The following is a 21,189-nucleotide window of genomic DNA, read 5'->3' on the forward strand; positions in this document are numbered from 1 at the left end:
GGCATCCACCGCTTTGTCTTCCATGACGCTGGCTGCCCCACCCTTCCTCTCTTCCAAGAATTGATGGTAGCGCCCCGATCGATCCGGCGTCATGACGCCTTGATCCGGTGGAGATGAGGCAGATCCGGCATGGATGACGGTAAATCACATGACTTGATGGTAGTGCCCCGATCGATCCGGCGTCATGGCGCCCTGATCCAGTGGAGATGAGGCAGATCCGGCATGGATGACGGTGAATCAGTTCTTGAGGTGAGGTCTGGGCTCGTCCCCCTCTTCATTTCCCCCTCTCCTCGTCGGCTCCCCCGACCTGTGCCGTCTCCCATCTCGAGAGGCGGCTCGGCTCCCGCCCCCCCCCCTCGCCGGCGCCACTGCCCCCTCCCACTCCCAGTCCACGGATCGGCTCGCTCCCTGCGCTGCTTCCCCATCAATCTCCTCAGGTACTACCCGCCATTCTTCCCGGGGCCCTCTCCTCTTCTTCGCTTCGGCCTCGCGAGTCGCAGAGCCAGAAATGACCATGATCTTTTTTGCGATTTTGCCTTGTTCAAGATAAAAACTCTTCGGTTCTCTTCATCGAATCTGTCTGATCTCATCAAGTTGATGCCGCGGAAATCTTTTTCTATACTGGGATGAAATTTGTCAATTTCGCTCTGGAACCGTGCACAACGTGGAGTAGTTCTGAAGGATTCATATATACTGCTAGGCGAATTGCTCGTGGAATCTGAACCTGCCATGGGGGCTTGCTGTCCTTTTTCAGGAGCGGGCACACCGGGCATGGGGAACTCGACGCTCACCGACATGACGCTGCTGCCCGGCGTCGAGCCGGTCGTGGCTGGCCTGGCCGCGGGGTCCTCCTCCTCCCCGGGCCAGGAGGGCAAGGCCAGGAAGAAGCCCATGAAGTCACTCTACCTCAAGTTCTTCGACACCGCGCCCGACGGCAAGTCACGCATCTGCAGGAAGAGCTACTGCATGACCACTGCCACGGGTAAGTGTGTCAGTTCTGGGTTACCACCACGCGACAATGTTCCATGGCTGATTCAGTGCTGTCCTGACCTGAGCACTTCAGCAGATACGAGTTCATGGCCACAAACTATTTCATGTTAAATTCATAGATCTAACTCACATGTTTCAGTATGGACTTTGTCAATTGTGGTTTCATCCGAGTTCAATTCTGCGTAAAGTAAATCACAACTAATAATCGAGATAGAAGAACAGTGCATAGCGAGGGAGTGTGTTACATTTCTTTCTATGCATTTTTTGGAGTATTGAAATCAAGTTCAGAAAAAAATGCATAGTTTGATTTTAGTTCAATGTCTGTTCGGCAGCTCGGATGCAAATTATTCAGACTGGTCATCAGAGTTTGCCCCACTGCAAGAGCAGCAACGAGAACGAGCCTGCCTACCTCACCTTGAATACACAGCATGTGCCACTCATGAAGCAGCCTCCTGCTCTCCCCTTGATTCAAATTCAACTTCCGGAGTTCAGGCTTTCAGCGTCATGTAGTCTCAGGCAAGTTAGAGATCAGGCATTTTTGTATATAGGTTGTGGATTGATGTCCGGCCTATCCCCTTCAAGAAAAGTGATATCCGGCCATCTATGTTCATACTTGAATTTTTAAGACATTGTGAATCCTCCAAGTGGTGAGAGCAAGGGTGCTGCTTTTGAACTCAAATTCCTCTTTGGCTGCTCTTTGTGTTCAAATTGAGGATGTAAATTTATTTTTTGATTGAGGTCAATATACAGGCCTGATGAAAGCAAATAATGACCATTCTTAGTTTATGGTATATGTGATAAACAGGCCTGGTGAAAGTGAATAATCCCCTTGATCTGGGTCTTTCGCCATGGTTTGGCCGCTCTCATTTTGTATTTGTCAGAACAATCATTTCTCATTGGTGTAGTGTTTGAATATATATTACCTGGAACTTGGGAGTTGGGATATTTAAACAAAAATATGGCCATTCTTAGTATATGTAGAAATAGCAAATATGAGAGCCATGTGCTATTGTGCAATATTGCGGCAGTAGACATTATTTATTTCAAATCTATTTATGAAATGGTACTGCATATTGGTCCTGTAACTTCCGATTCCAGGAAGCAGAGTTGTACGTAACTAATCATCTCATGTGTCTTAGTTACAAAGTCCACAATTAGATGATTCTTCTTAGAGTTTCAGGGAGAAGCCCCATCCCTTAGCATTGCTATCAAGACCAAAAAATGAGGTTCAAACATTTTACAGCATCAGGCACCTGGCATTTGAGACGAGCGTAAGCATGGCTCAAACTACCACCACCAATATTAATGATTTGGACTCCTCCAGATGTTTAGTTCAAGGTCTTTTAGGGCATCAACCATGTCTTCCATCAGACTATCTTCCCCAATTTGATGCTCATTTTATTTTCATATATATTACCTTACCTTACAACAGACCGTCTTATCATTGCAACATGGTTCCATGTTTTTTTTTTCAAAAATATGCAACTGCTTCACCACCATGCACGACCGTCCTGGCATTGGGTTTCACTGTTAACTCGAGGTGGTTAGGATAGCAGTGCGGTGGCGAGGTGTGGCCATGGTGAGTCAGTGCAGTGCATACAAAGCAGTAACGCCAGCGTAGTCTATCGTTATCTCTGTTCCAGACGACGTAATCTTATTGTGCGATCCGTGTGTTTTAGCACAAAAGTTTTGTTGTCTCGTAGCAACGCACGGGCATAGTACCTAATATAATGAAAAATTATAATAATATTATGAAGCATTACATGGACTTAAGATTTTGTGTAAGTATATTTTTGCATGGAGTCTAACTTCAATAGGATAAATTAGGTGATATATTATATTGTCTTAATTTTTTCAAGTCATACTAATACTGACTCTCGTTATCCTTTGCTTTCAGAGAATGTGTGCTTTAACAAAGATGCCAGAATATCGTAAAAAATACAAAACAACATAAATGGCTGCTGCGATTGGTATATGTGAGGATATGAAGTACAACTTAGCACAATGCAGATACGTAAGTCTTTTGCTCAACATTTTATTGATTGTTCCCTATAAACTATTCTAATCGTATCGTGTTTGCAGTTTCTTTTACCGTGGCTATCCTTTCGAAAATATATGCTTTATGTTTTCGACATGCGGGAAAAAATGCTCATCATGATTGACCCTAGACCTCTTGAAGAGTGGTGTAAAGACACACCAGCGCTTATGTATGCCAAATACACTCTTGGATTTAGCTACAACTACACGGCCGCAGTTAATAAACATATTCCTGGATGGGATGAGGATGTTTTCAAATGGAAATTTAAACGGGCAGAAAATATTGCAGAGGACATAGATGGGTAAATAACTCAAAATCACCATCGGTTACAATAACAAATACATATGGTTTAACTATTTCTATATATTGCTGATCGTGAATCTTGATACAGGTACTTAAGTGGATTTCTCGTCCTACAGTATATGTCTGCATGGAATAGACCACAAGCCACACACATTTATACCGTGAGTATAACAGTTTGTCTTAGTTTTTATACAATTTTTTTTTATAAAAACGTAGTATTATCCATGCGACACACACTAATATATATACATATACTCAAATGTGTGACAGGATGGTATGGAGATGCGGCGAAACTTATTTGTGTATTTACTAGCGCACGAAAGAAATGGATATCGAAGATTTCTTCCTGCCGATATTAAACATTATCTTGGTCGTATCACCGAAAGGTCTATAAAGTAGAATTTGTGAACTTATAACATCATGCTCTCCGTGACTATGTTTGAGTTCAGAAACTTTGCTTTTTTAAGATAAATATCACTTTATAGCTGGTATTTAAGTTTTATTATAATATTATTATTTTATTGTGCGATACGTGTATTTTTAATAAAAAAATATTAGCTATCCCGTAGCAACGCACGGGCACGCTACCTAGTACTAGTACAACTAAAAAGACTAAAGATTGGATATTTTTTTTGTTGCTACATTTTAATACGAGCTTCGTCGTCCTGCCGCTGCGTTTCCGCAGCCTCGCACCCATACGCGTGGGCGTGCGATAAAATAACTAAAAGGAAACCGCTCTGTCATTGAGACTCAATCCCGTGATTCATTCGCCCGACTCCCCATCCTCGCCCACCTGAAGCCGGCCGCGCCGCCGCCGCAACTGCCCGCAGCTCGCCACGCCAACGCGCCTGCACCTACACGGAGCTGACCATGACGCCGGCCATGCCCAACCGGCTGCACCGACGGTGCCCGTGCCGCAGCCCACGACCGCCCGCCGCCGCAGCAGTGTCTTCCTCTACCTTGCGACAATCTATCCGTCAGTCCGCTCTTTCCCTTGCGATACTGCAAGCGGTAACTCCCAGCCTCCCAGCCCATCTCCGTGCTCCCTCGTGCATGGTCTTCCCCTCCCCCTCTCCCACACGGGTGACCTGCAGACTCCTCTCATCTCTCCCACGAATGAACCCTAGGGTAGGGTGCCAAGCAAGGCGTCGTGCAGAGTGCTCTTCAGCCGTGGCAGCGGCGGCCATGGCGGCCCATCGCAGCGAGTCTTCATCTTCGCCAACTCCACAGGTATCGTTTTGATTTCTCTCGCAGCCAACCTTCTCTCTTGTGCCTGATCCCTATCGGCCGCCATGGCATCTTTAGGTTTAGGTTGAAGGTGAGGGGGTCACGCAGCGATGTTGTGCACGCAAGGTGGTGGTGCGACGGGAGCGTCGTCGTCCTGCCAAATCTAATCAATATCGAAGGCCATGGTGACTTGAGGGGTGGGGCACTGTGCTAAGACGTTCTGATTGGAATTGCCACAAATCAGATAGTAGTTGGCTGGCGGCAAAAGCTATGGTAGTGGTGAGGCCAACAGCAGGGGGCAACAAGTACATCTGCTACACCACGATGGTCAGGTCGTCACCTCCGATCTTGATTCCCTCTTTCCTCCACTCAATCCAACTCATCATGTTGATCTGGTTAATTGTTCTCATTTGATCTGATTGATCTGTGATTTGGTTGACTGCATCTAGGGACGTGCGGGAGGGAGTGCGACTGGTACGCACGAACAGGTCTCTGATTTTGATGGTGTCAAAATAATATGGCCTATCAGATCTGCCGGTTCCAAAATTATCTATCATCTGATTAATTATGTGATCTGTCAATCTGTGCATACTGCTGTCAACAGTCCACATGGAGACTGCAGGGCGGATCAGCATAGGCCTCCTGGAGGCCAGGAAGGAGCAGGCCACACTAGGAGAGCAGGCTGCTGGTTGCATAATTCTTGTCTTTGTGTTCCTGATTCCTAATTCCTAAAGTGTGAAGAACCAGAGCGCAACTCTGGAGGTAATCTTATCTACTTGACTAATTATATTATATTTATCAAGATAAATATTTTTTCCTTACTATAGTTGCTTTATATTGGCGCAGAATTTGTGCTGTGTATGGTGCTCAGTGATGCCTATTTGCCTGCAATTTGGCATTGTACGTTATTTAATCAGGTTTCTAGAAAATGCATTAATCAGGTTTCACTAGAACTGGATGGTGTTCAGGAGGTAGTAAAACTGAAGATATTCCACCTCAATGAAGAGTTGATGCTTTTCTTTGCAAAGCAAATTTAAAAACATGTGTTATAAGGTTGGAGAAAACTTAATTTTGTGGTTTTCTAAGAAGATAGCTTTCCTTGAGATATGTTTTGAAGCTTACCCCAGAAAATCTCCGCTGAAATGGCATTATCTACTCTGATTGTGAGTTTAGTTCATGTGTATTAACATCTGCTTCTATTTTCATTATAATCCATTTATCTGAACAATGTTTGAGGTGAGGGCACTGTTACTCATCTTATTCAATAGCTTTGCATGATTGATGGCTTCCAATGATCCTTTCATTTTTCTATCTATGTTTATTCAGACTATTTTATAGTCATACCGGTAGATAATGGATAAAAAATTTAGACATCCATAATTTATCTCTTTGACTCTGAGTATGAGTTTTATTTTAATTAACATGTTACCCTTTTGTTTTTACCGTAGCATTAGCACGAGATTTTGTTGGCAGCAACAGTGATAAATCGGGAACATCTAAGGTAACATAGACATAAAAAAATGAAGGAACACCTTAGTTCACCACAGAGCAAAAGCGTTGGAGAGTCGGGCAACAACATGATGTCAACCTTGTGTGATGCCATCCTCCGACATGGCTCGTGCATGGTCATGTGATCTGGTATCATCAGCACCTTGGACAACCTCGGCCTCGGACAAGCCTCGTGCACGGTCGTGTGATCCGGTATTGTTGCTGCTATCATGTTAAGCTCAAAATTCTTGCAAAGCAAAAACGTTGTCTGTAATGTTGGGTATTTGGGGTTGGGGATCTGCTGCCCAGGTTCCTTCAGCAAAGACTAAGCAGGTACATTGGAAATGCTCTAAAGGCACCAGGAGGGCCCATGATGGTAGGTGGCGCACATAGCTGTCCGTGCTCTGAAGGCGTAGCTGTAGGCTGCGGACAGCTCCTACGCATGCGGTGTGGGCACAGGCGCACAACGGCAGGATGCGGTGGGACGGCAACCTGCAACTGTGAGCGATGGGTCCCATAGCATCCCCGCCGTCATCCCCTATATGGCGGTGACTGGCGAGCAGACTTGACTCCAGCACCCTCCACATTATGAGAAGCTGCTTACCGTCATGTTGGCACAGGTATAATGTTCGACAAAATCCATAAAATGTCCATAAAGCTGCAGTCTCATGGTGATTAAAAATGTTTATTTTTTCTATCACATGATGACGCTCAATGTGTCTTGGTGGGTGTTGTGGTGAACTGTTGCTGCTTGGTCGACATTTGCCTGCCACTGCTAATTCTCATATGATTGTTTCCATATGTCTAATTTTTGTATGACTGCCTGCAAAAAAAATTGCTGCATCTTCAAATTTTCCAAGGTACAGTGGTCTCTTGGTTGCCAATGGTCTCAAACATTGTATGGTTCCATTATGTTAAGACTCAAAATGAAACTTGTATGCACTATTGATTTTTCTGTGTGATTGCTTCCACAAAAGCTAGCGTATTCAACTATAGTTCTGGTTATTCTTTTTACTGCAGTTAGAACTAACAACTACACTTGTGGCCATTTAAGATTAAAGAGGTTCTGCTAATCAAGGCATCAACATGTCACGGATCGTCATGGACGGAGCAATTTTGTACACTTTTACTTCACTGGTAATAGAATATGTCCTCCTTCTACATTTAGATTTAGATATAATTTTCTCTAACCCTCTCTTCACTTCATTCTATAAAATAGATAGCGCTACACCAAGGTTGCTAGGCTCAGGGTCAGGTTTCAGTTAGCTCTAAATAGAGGCAAACAATTGCATGTCAAGAGGGACAAACTCCTGTTATCTATCATGTTTTCTTGATTAAACTAAAGTTATCGTGGCTACAAATTATGGATTTAGAATGAATTATAGTTTGTGTATTTTCCTTAGTCAACAATTAGAAGACTCACCACAAAATATTATGGTTGTCTTAACATGTTAAAAGGCAGTGTACAACTGCAATGCTTGCTCTTCTAGATGGCAAATCAAAAGATAAGTGGTTAAACCCCCGCATCGGCTATTTTCAGATTTCCTAGCACTCTGGGATCCACAGAGAAGCACAACTCATAGAAGGTAACCACCAATCGAATCTTGTTGCCATATATGTACATTCTCATGTCCATGAATATCTCAGCCTCCCGTGCATGATGAAGCTGACGTTGCTCCTGCCCCACCGGGCCACGACCTCATGTTCCACCCCTGCGTCCACTTTCATGTCGACGTCATCACTGTCCATGCCGAGTCCTTGGCCACTGGACACTAAGAAAGTCAACATCAAGGTTGAAATCACCTCGACAACGGTTTTCTCTCATCTCCCGACCTTAGCTTGATAATGATGACTTCTCTGTCCATGTGGTTTTTTTTTATAAAGGAACATATGCCTCCGAGTACAACGTGTGCAGATTGGAACTCAAGGTGGAGAGTTCTGATTGGTTGGATTTATATTAGAGTATTTTCAATATGATGTTAACAAATTATGAGTTTGTTTACTTGTGTATGCTTTAATATATATAACGTATCTAGCACCAACATATAGTAATTATGATCCATGGTTGTAGCTCTTAGGTAATGGCACTTCTGATCCTTTTGTTGCAAATGTGTTCACTTCATTTGATTCTCTTTTTGTTTATCGATGTTGAGAGCTTCATAGTTTAGATATCAAATAAAAAATTTACATGTCGGCAAAGAACTATATGGATGCAATGTTATCTCGTCATGTAGGCAAAAGACAAGGCATGTTTGTTTTGGGGGTGGTTCAGTGCTCCACTGCTACTGGAATGAGTGGATAACATATTGTTTGATAACATATTGTTAGATTATACTAGAGTAGCTTTTGTTGCTTCTATAATCTTTCTATCTCTATACTACTATCAAGAATAGAATGGTGAACCCCTATATAGTTTGTAGGGTGTAGGATGGTGGATGACATGGAGACGGTAAAGGGCTTAAGGCCGTTGCGTTTGCATGGTTGAAACCACGCAATGTTGTCCACGCACGATCCCCACCACCGCTAAATCTATCTAAGGAATGGTTGAGTGGAGCCTATGTTGGCATGCAGGGTCTTGGGGAGAACGATTGTGCAAGGGAGAGAGAAAGTGTGTTGCATGATTGTGGGGTACGTACAAGTGTATTTATATTTTTAGTCTTTGTCAGAATGTTTAGTTTGCAACAATTGATTTTTGTAAATGTCAGTAGATGCATCCACATTTATAGATCAAACCAACAATTAGTTTTGTGTTAATGTTTGGAATAACTTATTATATATCCATGTTTTCATCAATAAATTATCCATATTTATAATCTAGCTTCTTTGGATCAGCACTTTCTTCTTTCTCATTTAGTACCTGTAAGCAGGGATGATAATAAGAATAAATAAATGTTGCAACTCAGAGCAGGATTAGGTGAAGACCGAAGACTGTGTGGTCATAATGGGATGTTCTGGACTCTAGATAGTCTCAAACTTAATTTGGTTCTAGCTAGACTGGAAGGTTCACTGTTTCAGTTTAATGTTTCTTTGTTAATTATCATTAACTTTTGTTTTAGGTAATGCAAGTGTATTAGGCATGCAGGTTTATGTCAGTCTGCAGGTTGTTTGTTCACTGGGCTGTTCATCTTCTGAAGTTCTCTGACTCACCTTTTCAGTTTGTGTGACCTCATTTTTCTAGGTAAGCAGCTCGATACCCAAACACTTCATGCCTTTTCTAATATTAATCTTGTCGTCAGCCAAAAAAGCATGTGAGTGTCATTGCTGACTTCATATTTTGGCATATTCATCTAAATTTTAGTTTTAGCTCAGTAGAGTGTGGAAAGGCTTGTAGATTATTTTTGTTATTACTTATTTGTTTGATTTCTATGTCCAATGGTAGATGTTGTGTTTCTATTTGGATGTTTTTTATGCAACGCATCATTGTTGACTTCTTATTTTGGCATATTCATCTAAAATTTAGTTTCAGCTAAGTGGAATGGATTGTAGATTATTTTTTGTTATTACCTATTAGTTGATTTCCAAGTTCAATGGTAGATGCATTGTGTTTCAATTTTGGATGTTTTTTATGCAACGACCAGGGGATGGCACTATGATACTCATATACCAGTTAATGCTAGGTTCGTTGGTCACTTGACACAACTTTTGACTTGCGGAACCTGAACAAGCGGATGAGCCCGAAGAAGAACGGGAATCTATGCAGCATTGGCGCCCACAACAGGAGGGTTCGCTCAAGTGCAACAAACAAGGACAAGAGTGTCTGGGGTGGTTCTCTGAAACGACCTAGGTCTCTTTGTTGGAGCACGGGTGAGAGGTGGTACCCCCATGGCTTTGATGCATTGACCTGAAAGCTTTTGGCTTGCGGGGATGGTGCTGCTCTAGCGTGAGACAAGGGGGTGCTGCAACTTATCCTGGAGAGCGATAGCCAAGAGTTTGTGTAAGTTATGGAAGGAGGACGCCAACCAACAATCATGGATTGCGACAGTCATCAGGGAAACTCAGAGAGGTTAGCTCATGTTTTGTAGGTTTTTCTATGATGTATACAAGTCGCTTTTGTAACTGAGTTGCTCATGTGTAATGTGTTAGCTAAGCAAGTCTTGTAACTGAGTTGCTCATGTGTTAGCTAAGCAAGTTTCAAGGCACGCAGTATTGCCCATATGACATGCATTAATATTTACATATATACTTGAACCTATGTATAGTATTACACATATGACTGTTAATTTTACAAACTTTGTTTTTTATTAAATGTCACTTTAATGTTGATATTTCATTTTTATAGTATTGTCATCTTATTGTGCGATCTATGTATTTTTAGTACAAAATATTAACTATCCCGTAGCAACGCACGGGCATGCTACCTAGTTCACACAAAAGAAGAAAAGTTGTAGAGAGAGAATGAGAAACAACATGGGAGTACTCCTAGCTAGAGAAGACAAATGGAGCGGTCGTACTGTAGCTCTCGTACTGCTGCGCCATGCGAGAAGTAGACACAGACAAAGAGACTATTTTTGTGATCTTTATGTTTTTGCAAAGGCACACAAGGCAGAGTGGGGAAAATCCACTTCCTACCATGGTATGGTGGTGGCAATGATTTGGAGTATCTTGGTGGATTAGTTTCTTATTATTGCCAAATCTGGAGCGGCAGGGGTCATTTGGAACGAGGTCATTTGGAACAAAGGATATTCGTAGAAAAATTGAAGAAAATAAGAACTCAGGAACGAGAGGACACTAGAGTGCTTGGTTTTAAAGTGGGAACCGATTTATGACTGACTCAGTCTCATGTTGAACAATATCAGTATATATATACAAGCCCAAAGGGAGGATGTCTGTTGGTGAAAAGGTGCCTCTATGGAAAGTATGGTGTTCCTACGGGGAACCATCATTAGTAGTTGCTAATGACGAGATTAATTTAATTGATCACTAATTATTTAATTCTAACACCCCCCCTTATCAATTGGTTCTGTAGACATCTTTGTTTGTTTAATGGTCGTAGTCTTGAATCTTTAGAAAACCCTGTGGACAAAAACCAAAGTATATCGATATACCAAGCAAAACTCTTTAAAATCTGGTGGAAAAATAAGAAGAAACACCATGGTATATATAACTTCAGTGATGATAGACCCTTTAGGTATTCCCAAAGACATAATCTAAAGACAATTTGATCAGAGATCAATATGTCATAATATTATCTTTGAAAAAACTCGGTGACGAAAATAGATAATATGACATTTATTATGTCTTACCATTACCTTATTAAAAGCTTTATGTGAGAAAACTCTAGAAGAATAAAACTCGTATAAAGGAAAAGAGTACAATGTATAGTTGAAAACAGGTTCTATTTATAGAGATTCTTCCCTTGATTCTTGTAAATCTTTAAGCCTTCTCATACCAATGACCTCAAAACATTTACGAAATGCGGAGTATGGTAGGGACTTTGTGGATAGATCTGCTAGATTATCACATGACTCTTGTAACAACCAAAATCTAGTTTTCAAGTTATAGAAATTAAATTGATTTATTTAAGTATTTTTGTGAGCATTTAATCTAGAAAATAAGCAATTTTTTGTGGAAAATAAAATTTAACATAAGCTTAGAAACTTGATTTTGCATTCATGCTGGAGCATAGAATTTTTGGTGCTAATACTTCTGATTTTATTTTATATGTTTTTGCTCAAAAGCTCATTTGGAAAAAAAGAGGATTTGGAAAAGAAAACAAAAAAAAAGGAAGCCAGTGCTGCCATAGCAGGCGGCCCAGCCTTCCCCGCGGCCCAGTCCTCCTGCGCGCAGTCGGCAGCAGCGGCCCAACTCTGGCCCAGCCGCACGCCTCCCTCCCCTTCCCTTTCCTTTGACCCGCTGACAGCTGGGACCGCCCCTTTCTCTCGCTGACGGGTGGGACCCACCGCGGGACAGCGCCTTCTCCTTCCTCTGCTCGTAACCGAGCCGGCTTCTCTCCCTCACCGTTTTGGAAACAAACCTCCTACAATCTCGGGATTCTTTGCCAAATCACGAGCAACTGATCCATATAAAGCTCCCTCTCCACCCCGTATCCCTCTTTTCGCATCCAAATCGCCCTAATATACCCTACCTTCGCTGTTTGGATCTAGACCGAGAGCACCTTCCGCCGCCGGGCGTGGCTACACTTCCTCGAGCCTTTCCTGGCTGTAAGAGTGCTCTTGGTGAGATCGCCTCTCTCTCCTCTACTCGCCCATGTGCTCGGTTTGAATTTTGGTGCATGAAATCGGAAAGCGGACAACGCCGGCGAGCTCGGGCCCTCTGGCCATGGCGCCGCCGCGCCGGGGCGCAGGAAGATGGCCGACCCGCCGCCTGGCCCCTCCCTGGTGGCCTCAGAACCGTCCGATCGAGATCCTAGGGTTCAAAACAGAAGATACCGTTTCGGCCTGCGTTTTTCTTTACGAGTCCTTGGATGTTTTTAATAATTACTCCACAGACCTTGGCGCCCTGTGCAAGTTTCCGTTTTCCAAGTTAGAAAGCGTATTCCCGTCGGCTGAGTTCAAATGCGCTTTTCAGAAATTACAGTTTTGCCACTGATTTTGTTTTGCTTATAAAATGCTCATTTTAACTCCGTTTTTGTCCATTCAAATTGCGTTAGGTTCATAATTACGAGCTCTACATGTTAGAAGTATTTATTCTCTGTTTCGAAACTTTTTACTTCTGCAATAGCATCTAATTAATTATTTCTCTTTAGGAAATCTTAGAAAATTCATAACTTCTACGTTTTAATTCCGATTTTCGTGAACTTTACGTTTGTGTGATCGTAGCGCTGCGTAGAATATTTTCATAAACTTTTATATTTCTTTTACCACTGTTTGGTGTAATGTTCTAATTATAGCTTGTTTGCTTCGTGTATGATTGTCTACATTGGATTGCGTCTTGTTGATTGATGATCGAGTATAGACAGTGAGCCGTACGTTGGTGATCAAGATCAAGCCTTTGAAGACCAGCAGGCTCAGGAGAGTTTTGATCAAGGCAATTATGACTTGGGATCATCCTTGTTACCTATTCACTTATAACTACACATATATATCATATGCATGCTTTCACCTTGTCGACCTTAGCAAAATCATAGATGTTTGTTATCCTGGATCCCTTGCTACCTACTTGATATGCATTTGGTGTAGTTGTGCTAGTGCTTGATATAATCCATGATCTTGTAAGATGATTAATAGCTATGCAATGAACATAAAAGAATGACAAATAACTGTATGAGATCTTGTCTGTACGTGATCACCCGGGATAACAGTGCAACCATGAGGGCTATAATGGCTCTGGCTTTAGCTCATTATGAAGCTCTTTTCTAGCTTGTTAGAGGTTACCCGAAAGGGCAGAGGGGCTGAACCGTTTTGGGTATAGTGCGAGCCCCTGTTCCTATGTGTATAGGCTGCGCGTCATTGTGCCATTCGGAAGGGGGGTATCTATATCTGCGCGCAAAGGAAACCTTGCGGCCCTAACATGTTAGACGAACTTTTGAAAGGCTTCATAGTGATCCCTACCGACCTTCCTTAGTAGTGGGTTAAGAGGTCGACGGGCCTCGGGCGAAAGGGTAAATCATGACTCATGGGTAAAGATGTACAACCTCTGCAGAGTGTTAAAACTAGTATACTAGCCGAGCTCACGGTCAGGAGCGGCCTTGGGGACATACATTAAGATGATGAGCTTATTATGTTATTACGTTCATTTGATTATCGTTTATGCTACGAATTAATTATGCTTACATGTGATCATGTGATTAATGGATTATTACTGCTACCTTGACATTTGCTATTTAGTTATGAACATGCTATCCACTATAAAAGCTAAATGCAGTCAAACCAGTGTCAGCTATTTGAGCCTCATGAACCCCTGGTTATACTTGTTGAGTACGATACGTGCTCACTCTTGCAATTTCCCAACACCCCAGGTTATGCTAAGGATGATGATTGGATTGAGGTTATGAGTATTAGGCTTGGAGTCAACCAGTCAACAGTGTCCCTGTGTGGAGCTTCCGTCGAGAGCGTTGTTTAATATTATTATCACCTTTGTGTAAGACTATGTCATTTATTATGTTCCGCTATGTAATAAACACTGCAATGGTACATTTGAGATTTGTCTACTTATGTGTGCGACTATTCCTGAGGCACATATGAGTCTTTTATGTATCCTATTTTGTTCTTAAAATATGGGTGTGACAAATTGGTATCAAAGCTTTGTTGACTGTCGGACGCAAGCCTAGTTAGAAATTGGTCGTATTAAGGTTTTGAAATTACTGTAAAATCCTTGTTCTATAAACCTTGATATTTTCCTCTATACTATATCCTTTTCGTTGCTATTCATCCTCACCTTGATGCTTATTTTAAAGATTTGTTCTCACCCCCACTCCTTGCTTGATATGCTTTTAGAACTTTGTCTTACCACCTTTTGACGTCATTGAAATAGGATTTTAGAATCTTTGCCCTTAATAAGAAGAGAACGATAGCACCGCAAGTTGAGTCAATGCTTGAAGTGTGAATCTTTGATGCTTGGTTTGGTTTGTTATTATGCTTATGCTTGATTTGGATCTTTGTAATGAGTGTAATGATCTTGTGGATTTTCTCTACAATTTCATTTAGTCTATAGGCCTAAGGCATAAGGATTAATGAACTAAATAGTTGGGTTTGGGTAAAATTCTGTTTCTGTCCTTCACTGTTTTCTGAAGCGGTCTGCAATCAATCTGGTGCAATTCAAAATATGTTCGTGCAATGTTCATCAAATTTTTCTGGGAACAAGTAGAGTTTCATATCTTTCCAATGCCTCAAGAATGACATTATTATCTGTTATGAGCTGTGAGTTATGGCTGTTCAAAGTTGAGGTTTCTGCGCAGTCGGGAATTCTGGAACAGTTTTGGTTATGCCCAGTTTTGACTAACTCAACGACAGAATCTGTTAGTATGGACCAAATGGAAGTTGTAGACAATTCCTTTATCTTTCTAACGGTGTATAGCATGTATCCAATTGAATCCTGGAACTCGAGATATGACTGACTTTCTGAACTGCTAATGTTGGATGTCGCCAAGAAAAATTCAGATTTAACTATCTCTTGTATTTATCATGTTGGATATTACTGACATATGTTTCTATACCTTGGAATGCAGATGGCAGCAAGAGGAAGAGGCAAAGGCAGAGGCCGTGGCATGGGTGTTAATGATCCAATTACTGTGGAAGAGCTCATGCAAACTCAGAATGAGATGATGCACGTCTTCATGCAGCACCTACAGCAGCAACCTCCACCACCACCGCCACCTCTTCATGTGAGAGATAAGCGTGGCGAGTTTATGAAGGGAAGACCTCCGGTATTTACACACTCAGCTGATCCTATGGAGGCCGATGATTGGCTTCGTGCTGTGGAGAGGCAACTGAACATAGCATAGTGCGATGACTTAGAGAAGGTGTTGTATGCTTCTGGACAACTTCAGGGAGCAGCTCAGACCTGGTGGGAGTCATATCAAGCTGCTCGTCCCAACAATGCTCCTCCTGTCACTTGGATGGAATTTTGCAGAGATTTCTGAGCACGACACATCAATGAGGGAATGATGGAGCTCAAGCAGGAAGAATTCAGATCTCTCAGGATGGGTTCCATGACTGTGGCTGAGTATCATGACATGTTTGAGCAGTTGGCCCGTTATGCTCCAAATGAAGTCAAAGAAGATGCTGATAAGCAACGTCTATTCATGAAAGGTCTTTACTATGAACTTAGGTTGCAGTTGGCTGGAAATACCTACCCTACTTTCCAGGCTCTGGTAAACCGTGCTATTGTGTTGGATAACATGCGTAAAGGTCAAGATAAGAAGAGGAGGATGCTGGGACAAGGTTCTAGAGGCAACAACCGCCAACGTTTCAATTCTCAGCAGGGCGATCAACAGAGGTACCAGGGACCGGTTGGTCAATGGGATCGCAACCAACAACCTCAATGTAATCCGAATCAACAGCAGAGTGGTCAGCAGATTCACCGTTCAGGAAATTCAAATGCCACCTCTATGAAGAGAAGTGCTCCCAATACCCCTACTAGGTGTTTTCGCTGTGGAAAAGACGGTCATATGTTACATGATTGCCCGGAGAGATTCAACCAGCAGAACAACAATGAAAAGTCTAATTCTCATGGAGCAAAGGTGAACCATGTGGCTGCAGAGACAGTACAAGAAGGACCGGAGATTATGATGGGTACGTTCAGTATCAACTCTATTCCCGCTACAGTTTTATTTGATTCTAGAGCTTTGCATACATTCATATCACAAGCATTTGTTAGAGTTCATAGCATTCCGCTAGTTGCCATGAAAACCCATATGCTAGTAAACTCACCGGGAGGGACTATACCAGTTTCATATTGTTGCCCCTCAGCGAGTCTTTCTTTAAGAGAGGTAGATTTCCCGGTTAGTCCCATGGTTATGAGAACCTCAGGCATAGATGTGATATTTGGTTTGGATTGGATGAAGAAATATGCTACGGAAATTAAGTGCAAAGAGAAAGTAGTAGTTGTGACAACACCCAAGGGAGACAGCAACAGTGAATCAGCTAGATGATGGTGTTGATCTTCAGGACTGTGTAGGAATAAATTTTCAGATAAGTTACCAGGTATGTTACTTGACTAGAGACATGAACTTGCTAGTGCAATGGAATCGGTTTTTAGAGGCAGAAGCAACTTGGGAAAGAGAGGATGATTGGAGAGAATCATATCCACAACTCTTTGTTTATGCACTGCTCAATCTTGAGGACGAGATTCTTTTAAGGGGGGTAGAATTTGTAACAACCAAAATCTGGTTTTCAAGTTATAGAAATTAAATTGATTTATTTAAGTATTTTTGTGAGCATTTAATCTAGAAAATAAGCAATTTTTTGTGGAAAATAAAATTTAACATAAGCTTAGAAACTTGATTTTGCATTCATGCTGGAGCATAGAATTTTTGGTGCTAATACTTCTGATTTTATTTTATTTGTTTTTGCTCAAAAGCTCATTTGGAAAAAAAAGAGGACAGAAAAGAAAAAAAGGAAGCCAGTGCTGCCACAGCAGGCGGCCCAGCCTTCCCCGCGGCCCAGTCCTCCTGCGCGCAGTCGGCAGCAGCGTCCCAACTCTGGCCCAGCCGCACGCCTCCCTCCCCTTCCCTTTCCTTTGACCCGCTGACAGCTGGGACCGCCCCTTTCTCTCACTGACGGGTGGGACCCACCGTGGGACAGCGCCTTCTCCTTCCTCTGCTCGTAACCGAGCTAGCTTCTCTCTCTCACCGTTTTGGAAACAAACCTCCTACAATCTCGGGATTCTTTGCCAAATCACGCGCAACTGAGCCCTATAAAGCTCTCTCTCCACCCCGTATCCCTCTTTTCGCATCCAAATCGCCCTAATACACCCTACCTTCGCTGTTTGGATCTAGACTGAGAGCACCTTCCGCCGCCGCGCGTGGCTACGCTTCCTCGAGCCTTTCCTAGCTGTAAGAGTGCTCTTGGTGAGCTCGCCTCTCTCTCCTCTACTCGCCCATGTGCTCGGTTTGAATTTTGGTGCACGGAATCGAGAAAGCGGACGACGCCGGCGAGCTCGGGCCCTCTGGCCATGGCGCTGCCGCGCCGGGGCGCAGGAAGATGGCCGACCCGCCGCCTGGCCCCTCCCTGGTGGCCTGAGAACCGTCCGATCGAGATCCTAGGGTTTAAAACAGAAGATACCGTTTCGGCCTGCGTTTTTCTTTAAGAGTCCCTGGATGTTTTTAATAATTACTCCACAGACCTTGGCGCCCTATGCAAGTTTCCGTTTCCCAAGTTAGAAAGCGTATTCCTGTCGGCTGAGTTCAAATGCGCTTTCCAGAAATTACAGTTTTGCCACTGATTTTGTTTTGCTTATAAAATGCTCATTTTAACTCCATTTTTGTCCACTCAAATTGTGTTAGGTTCGTAATTACGAGCTCTACATGTTAGAAGTATTTATTCTCTGTTTTGAAACTTTTTACTTCTGCAATAGCATTTAATTAATTATTTCTCTATAGGAAATCTTAGAAAATTCATAACTTCTACGTTTTAATTCCGATTTTCGTGAACTTTACGTTTGTGTGATCGTAGCGCTGCGTAGAATATTTTCATAAACTTTTATATTTCTTTTACCACTGTTTGGTGTAATGTTCTAATTATAGCTTGTTTGCTTCGTGTATGATTGTCTATATTGGATTGCGTGTTGTTGATTGATGATCGAGTATAGACGGTGAGCCGTACGTTGGTGATCAAGATCAAGCCTTTGAAGACCAGCAGGCTCAGAAGAGTTTTGATCAAGACAAGTATAACTTGGGGTCATCCTTGTTACCTGTTCACTTATAACTACACATATATATCATATGCATGCTTTCACCTTGTCGACCTTAGCAAAATCATAGATGTTTGTTATCCTGGATTCCTTGCTACCTACTTGATATGCATTTGGTGTAGTTGTGCTAGTGCTTGATATAATCCATGATCTTGTAAGATGATTAATAGCTGTGCAATGAACATAAAAGAATGACAAATAACTCTATGAGATCTTGTCTGTACGTGATCACCCGGGATAACAGTGCAACCATGAGGGCTATAATGGCTCTGGCTTTAGCTCAGTATGAAGCCCTTTTCTAGCTTCTTAGAGGTTACCCGAAAGGGCGGAGGGACTGAACCGTTTTGGGTATAGTGCGAGCCCCTGTCCCTATGTGTATAGGCTGCGCATCATTGTGCCATTCGGAAGGGGGGTATATATATCTGCGCGCAAAGGAAACCTTGCGGCCCTAACATGTTAGACGAACTTTTGAAAGGCTTTATAGTGATCCCTGCTGACCTTCCTTAGTAGTGGGTTAAGAGGTCGACGGGCCTCGGGCGAAAGGGTAAATCATGACTCATGGGTAAAGATGTACAACCTCTGCAGAGTGTTAAAACTAGTATACTAACCGAGCTCACGGTCAGGAGCGGCCTTGGGGACATCTACATTAAGATGATGAGCTTATTATGTTATTACGTTTATTTGATTATCGTTTATGCTATGAATTAATTATGCTTACACGTGATCATGTGATTAATGGATTATTACTGCTACCTTGACATTTGCTATTTAGTTATGAACATGCTATCCACTATAAAAGCTAAATGCAGTCAAACCACTGTCAGCTATTTGAGCCTCATGAACCCCTGGTTATACTTGTTGAGTACGATACATGCTCACTCTTGCAATTTCCCAACACCCTAGGTTATGCTAAGGATGATGATTGGATTGAGGACTACCGTTATGAGTATTAGGCTTGGAGTCAACCAGTCAACAGTGTCCCTGTGTGGAGCTTCCGTCGAGAACGTTGTTTAATATTATTATCATTTTTGTGTAAGACTATGTGATTTATTATGTTCCGCGATGTAATAAACACTGCAATGGTACATTTGAGATTTGTCTACTTATGCGTGCGACTATTCCTAGGGCACATATGAGTCTTTTATGCATCCTATTTTGTTCTTAAAATATGGGTGTGACAACTCTAGTTTGCAAGATTTCAATTTCTCCATTCTTTTGGAGTTCATGGGGGTAGAATAACTTTGGAATAATATGCTTAGTCATATTACTCTTAATATAACATGATTCCATTTGAGTAACACATTCCAAAGTAACCTCAAAGATAATCGTTGGTGTCTCAATTACACCAATACCACATGATTGTATTTTGTGGTTTATCATTCTGCGGAGCCATACATATTTGTGTGATGTTTCATATAAAGCAATTATTTCAGAATGATTGGTGGAAGTAGACACCAAAGTCTACTTTGAAGACTTCCAAGCTATTGTTGTTCCACCTTGCAAGAAAACAAAGCCTATTTGTGATTTGCAATTATAAGGATCAAATAGATAACTAACATTTGTATATCCGAACAAAATTAGATCTTGATTTCTGTTATAGAATAGTCCAAGATCTCTAGTGCCATTAAGGTATCTCAAAATAGTTTTGACTCCTACCCAATAACATTTGGTAAGTTTAGCACTATGTCTTGATAGCAAATTTATTGTGAAAGCAATATCCGGTTGGGTGCTATTAGCAAGATACATTAGTGCTGCAATGGCACTAAGATATGGAACTTGTGGTCCCGATATTTCTTCTTCTTCTTCTTCTTCTTCTCGTGGTCTAAAATGATCTTTGTTAATATCTATAGGTCTCACGACCATCAAGGTTTTGATGGATATGACTTGTCCATATTGAATTTCTCCAATACCTTTTGGACATAGGCAGTTTGGGCATGAATATACCAGAATGAAAGTGCTCAAGTTGTAAACCCAAGCAAAATTTGGTATGACCCAAATCTTTCATCTCAAACTCTATCTTTAAATGATGTTGTGCTTCATTCATATCGACTTCGTTACCAATGATACTAAGATCATCAACATAGACCAATATGATATAAAAACCTGTTGATTCATTTTTTAATGAAGAGACATGGTTAGTCATCATTATTTGTGTATCCCAATAACTTAAGGAATTCACTTAAACAAATTGTACCACATTTGGCCTGACTGCTTTATAGCCATATATTGACTTCGGCAACTTGACGCAAATACATGTTGTGATTTGCCTTAGGGTTTGGCATACCGATTCCATCAGGGATTCTCATGTATATCTTAGAATCCAATGACCCATATGTTGACAATAGATAACTCTTATTTTTAAGCATCAACAAATAGCGAAAAAGGGTTTGGTTATAATATCACCATAGATATTTGGGTTTAACTAATAAATTTCCACGAGTTTTGGTGAATATCTATTTCTGTAGGTGGTTATCAGAAAAGAGCCAAGGAGGGCCTACATGTCATGTTTACATAGAGGCAAAGCAGCTACATATAAAAAAAGAACAATCTTGAAGACACCAGAATGTCACCCCCTTCTAGTGGCCAATGTGAGTGAGTCTCACGGATTGATGATGTGGCACTTCACGCAGATCGATGATGTGGCACCTCACATGGATCAATGACGTGGTGATTCCTAGGCCAATATATAGGAGGCGCCCCCTAGGGAGAAGCACCATATCTCTTCTATAGATCAAAAGCTAGGGTTTCAAATCTCCATCCAAGTAGAAGAGGATCCCTCTAGTTCATCTAGTTCTATCCTGCATGAGAGATAGATAAAGACATAGTTAAGG

At 42.0% G+C, this 21,189-nt stretch overlaps 1 protein-coding gene and 1 long non-coding RNA gene across 20 annotated transcripts; both read left to right on the forward strand.

Annotated features, from left to right (window-relative positions):
• On the forward strand, positions 660-1,843 carry LOC8062814. Its single transcript, XM_002459859.2, has 2 exons — positions 660-982; positions 1,323-1,843. Exons 1-2 carry the CDS (start codon positions 730-732, stop codon positions 1,613-1,615), a joined length of 546 nt encoding a protein of 181 aa, XP_002459904.2. The 5' UTR covers positions 660-729; the 3' UTR covers positions 1,616-1,843.
• On the forward strand, positions 4,029-10,292 carry LOC110432502. 19 transcript variants are annotated; one of them, XR_002449945.1, is made up of 11 exons: positions 4,030-4,561; positions 4,637-4,890; positions 5,008-5,046; positions 5,163-5,320; positions 5,405-6,259; positions 6,356-6,666; positions 6,913-7,183; positions 7,587-7,632; positions 7,694-8,674; positions 9,103-9,224; positions 9,664-10,292. It is a non-coding gene; the product is annotated as an uncharacterized LOC110432502 (long non-coding RNA). The 19 variants fall into 19 exon arrangements; XR_002449948.1 differs by having other exon boundaries at positions 7,694-7,838; positions 8,460-9,224; XR_002449942.1 differs by having other exon boundaries at positions 4,031-4,561; positions 7,694-7,838; positions 7,931-9,224.

The sequence above is a fragment of the Sorghum bicolor genome, chromosome 2 (assembly GCF_000003195.3).
Source record: "Sorghum bicolor cultivar BTx623 chromosome 2, Sorghum_bicolor_NCBIv3, whole genome shotgun sequence".
Classification (NCBI taxonomy): domain Eukaryota; kingdom Viridiplantae; phylum Streptophyta; class Magnoliopsida; order Poales; family Poaceae; genus Sorghum; species Sorghum bicolor.

Bases quoted from the DNA above. Each gene is read 5' to 3' on its own strand.
- LOC8062814 (XM_002459859.2), top strand. From the start codon at position 730: ATGGGGGCTTGCTGTCCTTTTTCAGGAGCGGGCACACCGGGCATGGGG. The intron at 983-1,322 runs GTAAGTGTGTCA...TCTGTTCGGCAG, and splicing joins CTGCATGACCACTGCCACGG to CTCGGATGCAAATTATTCAG.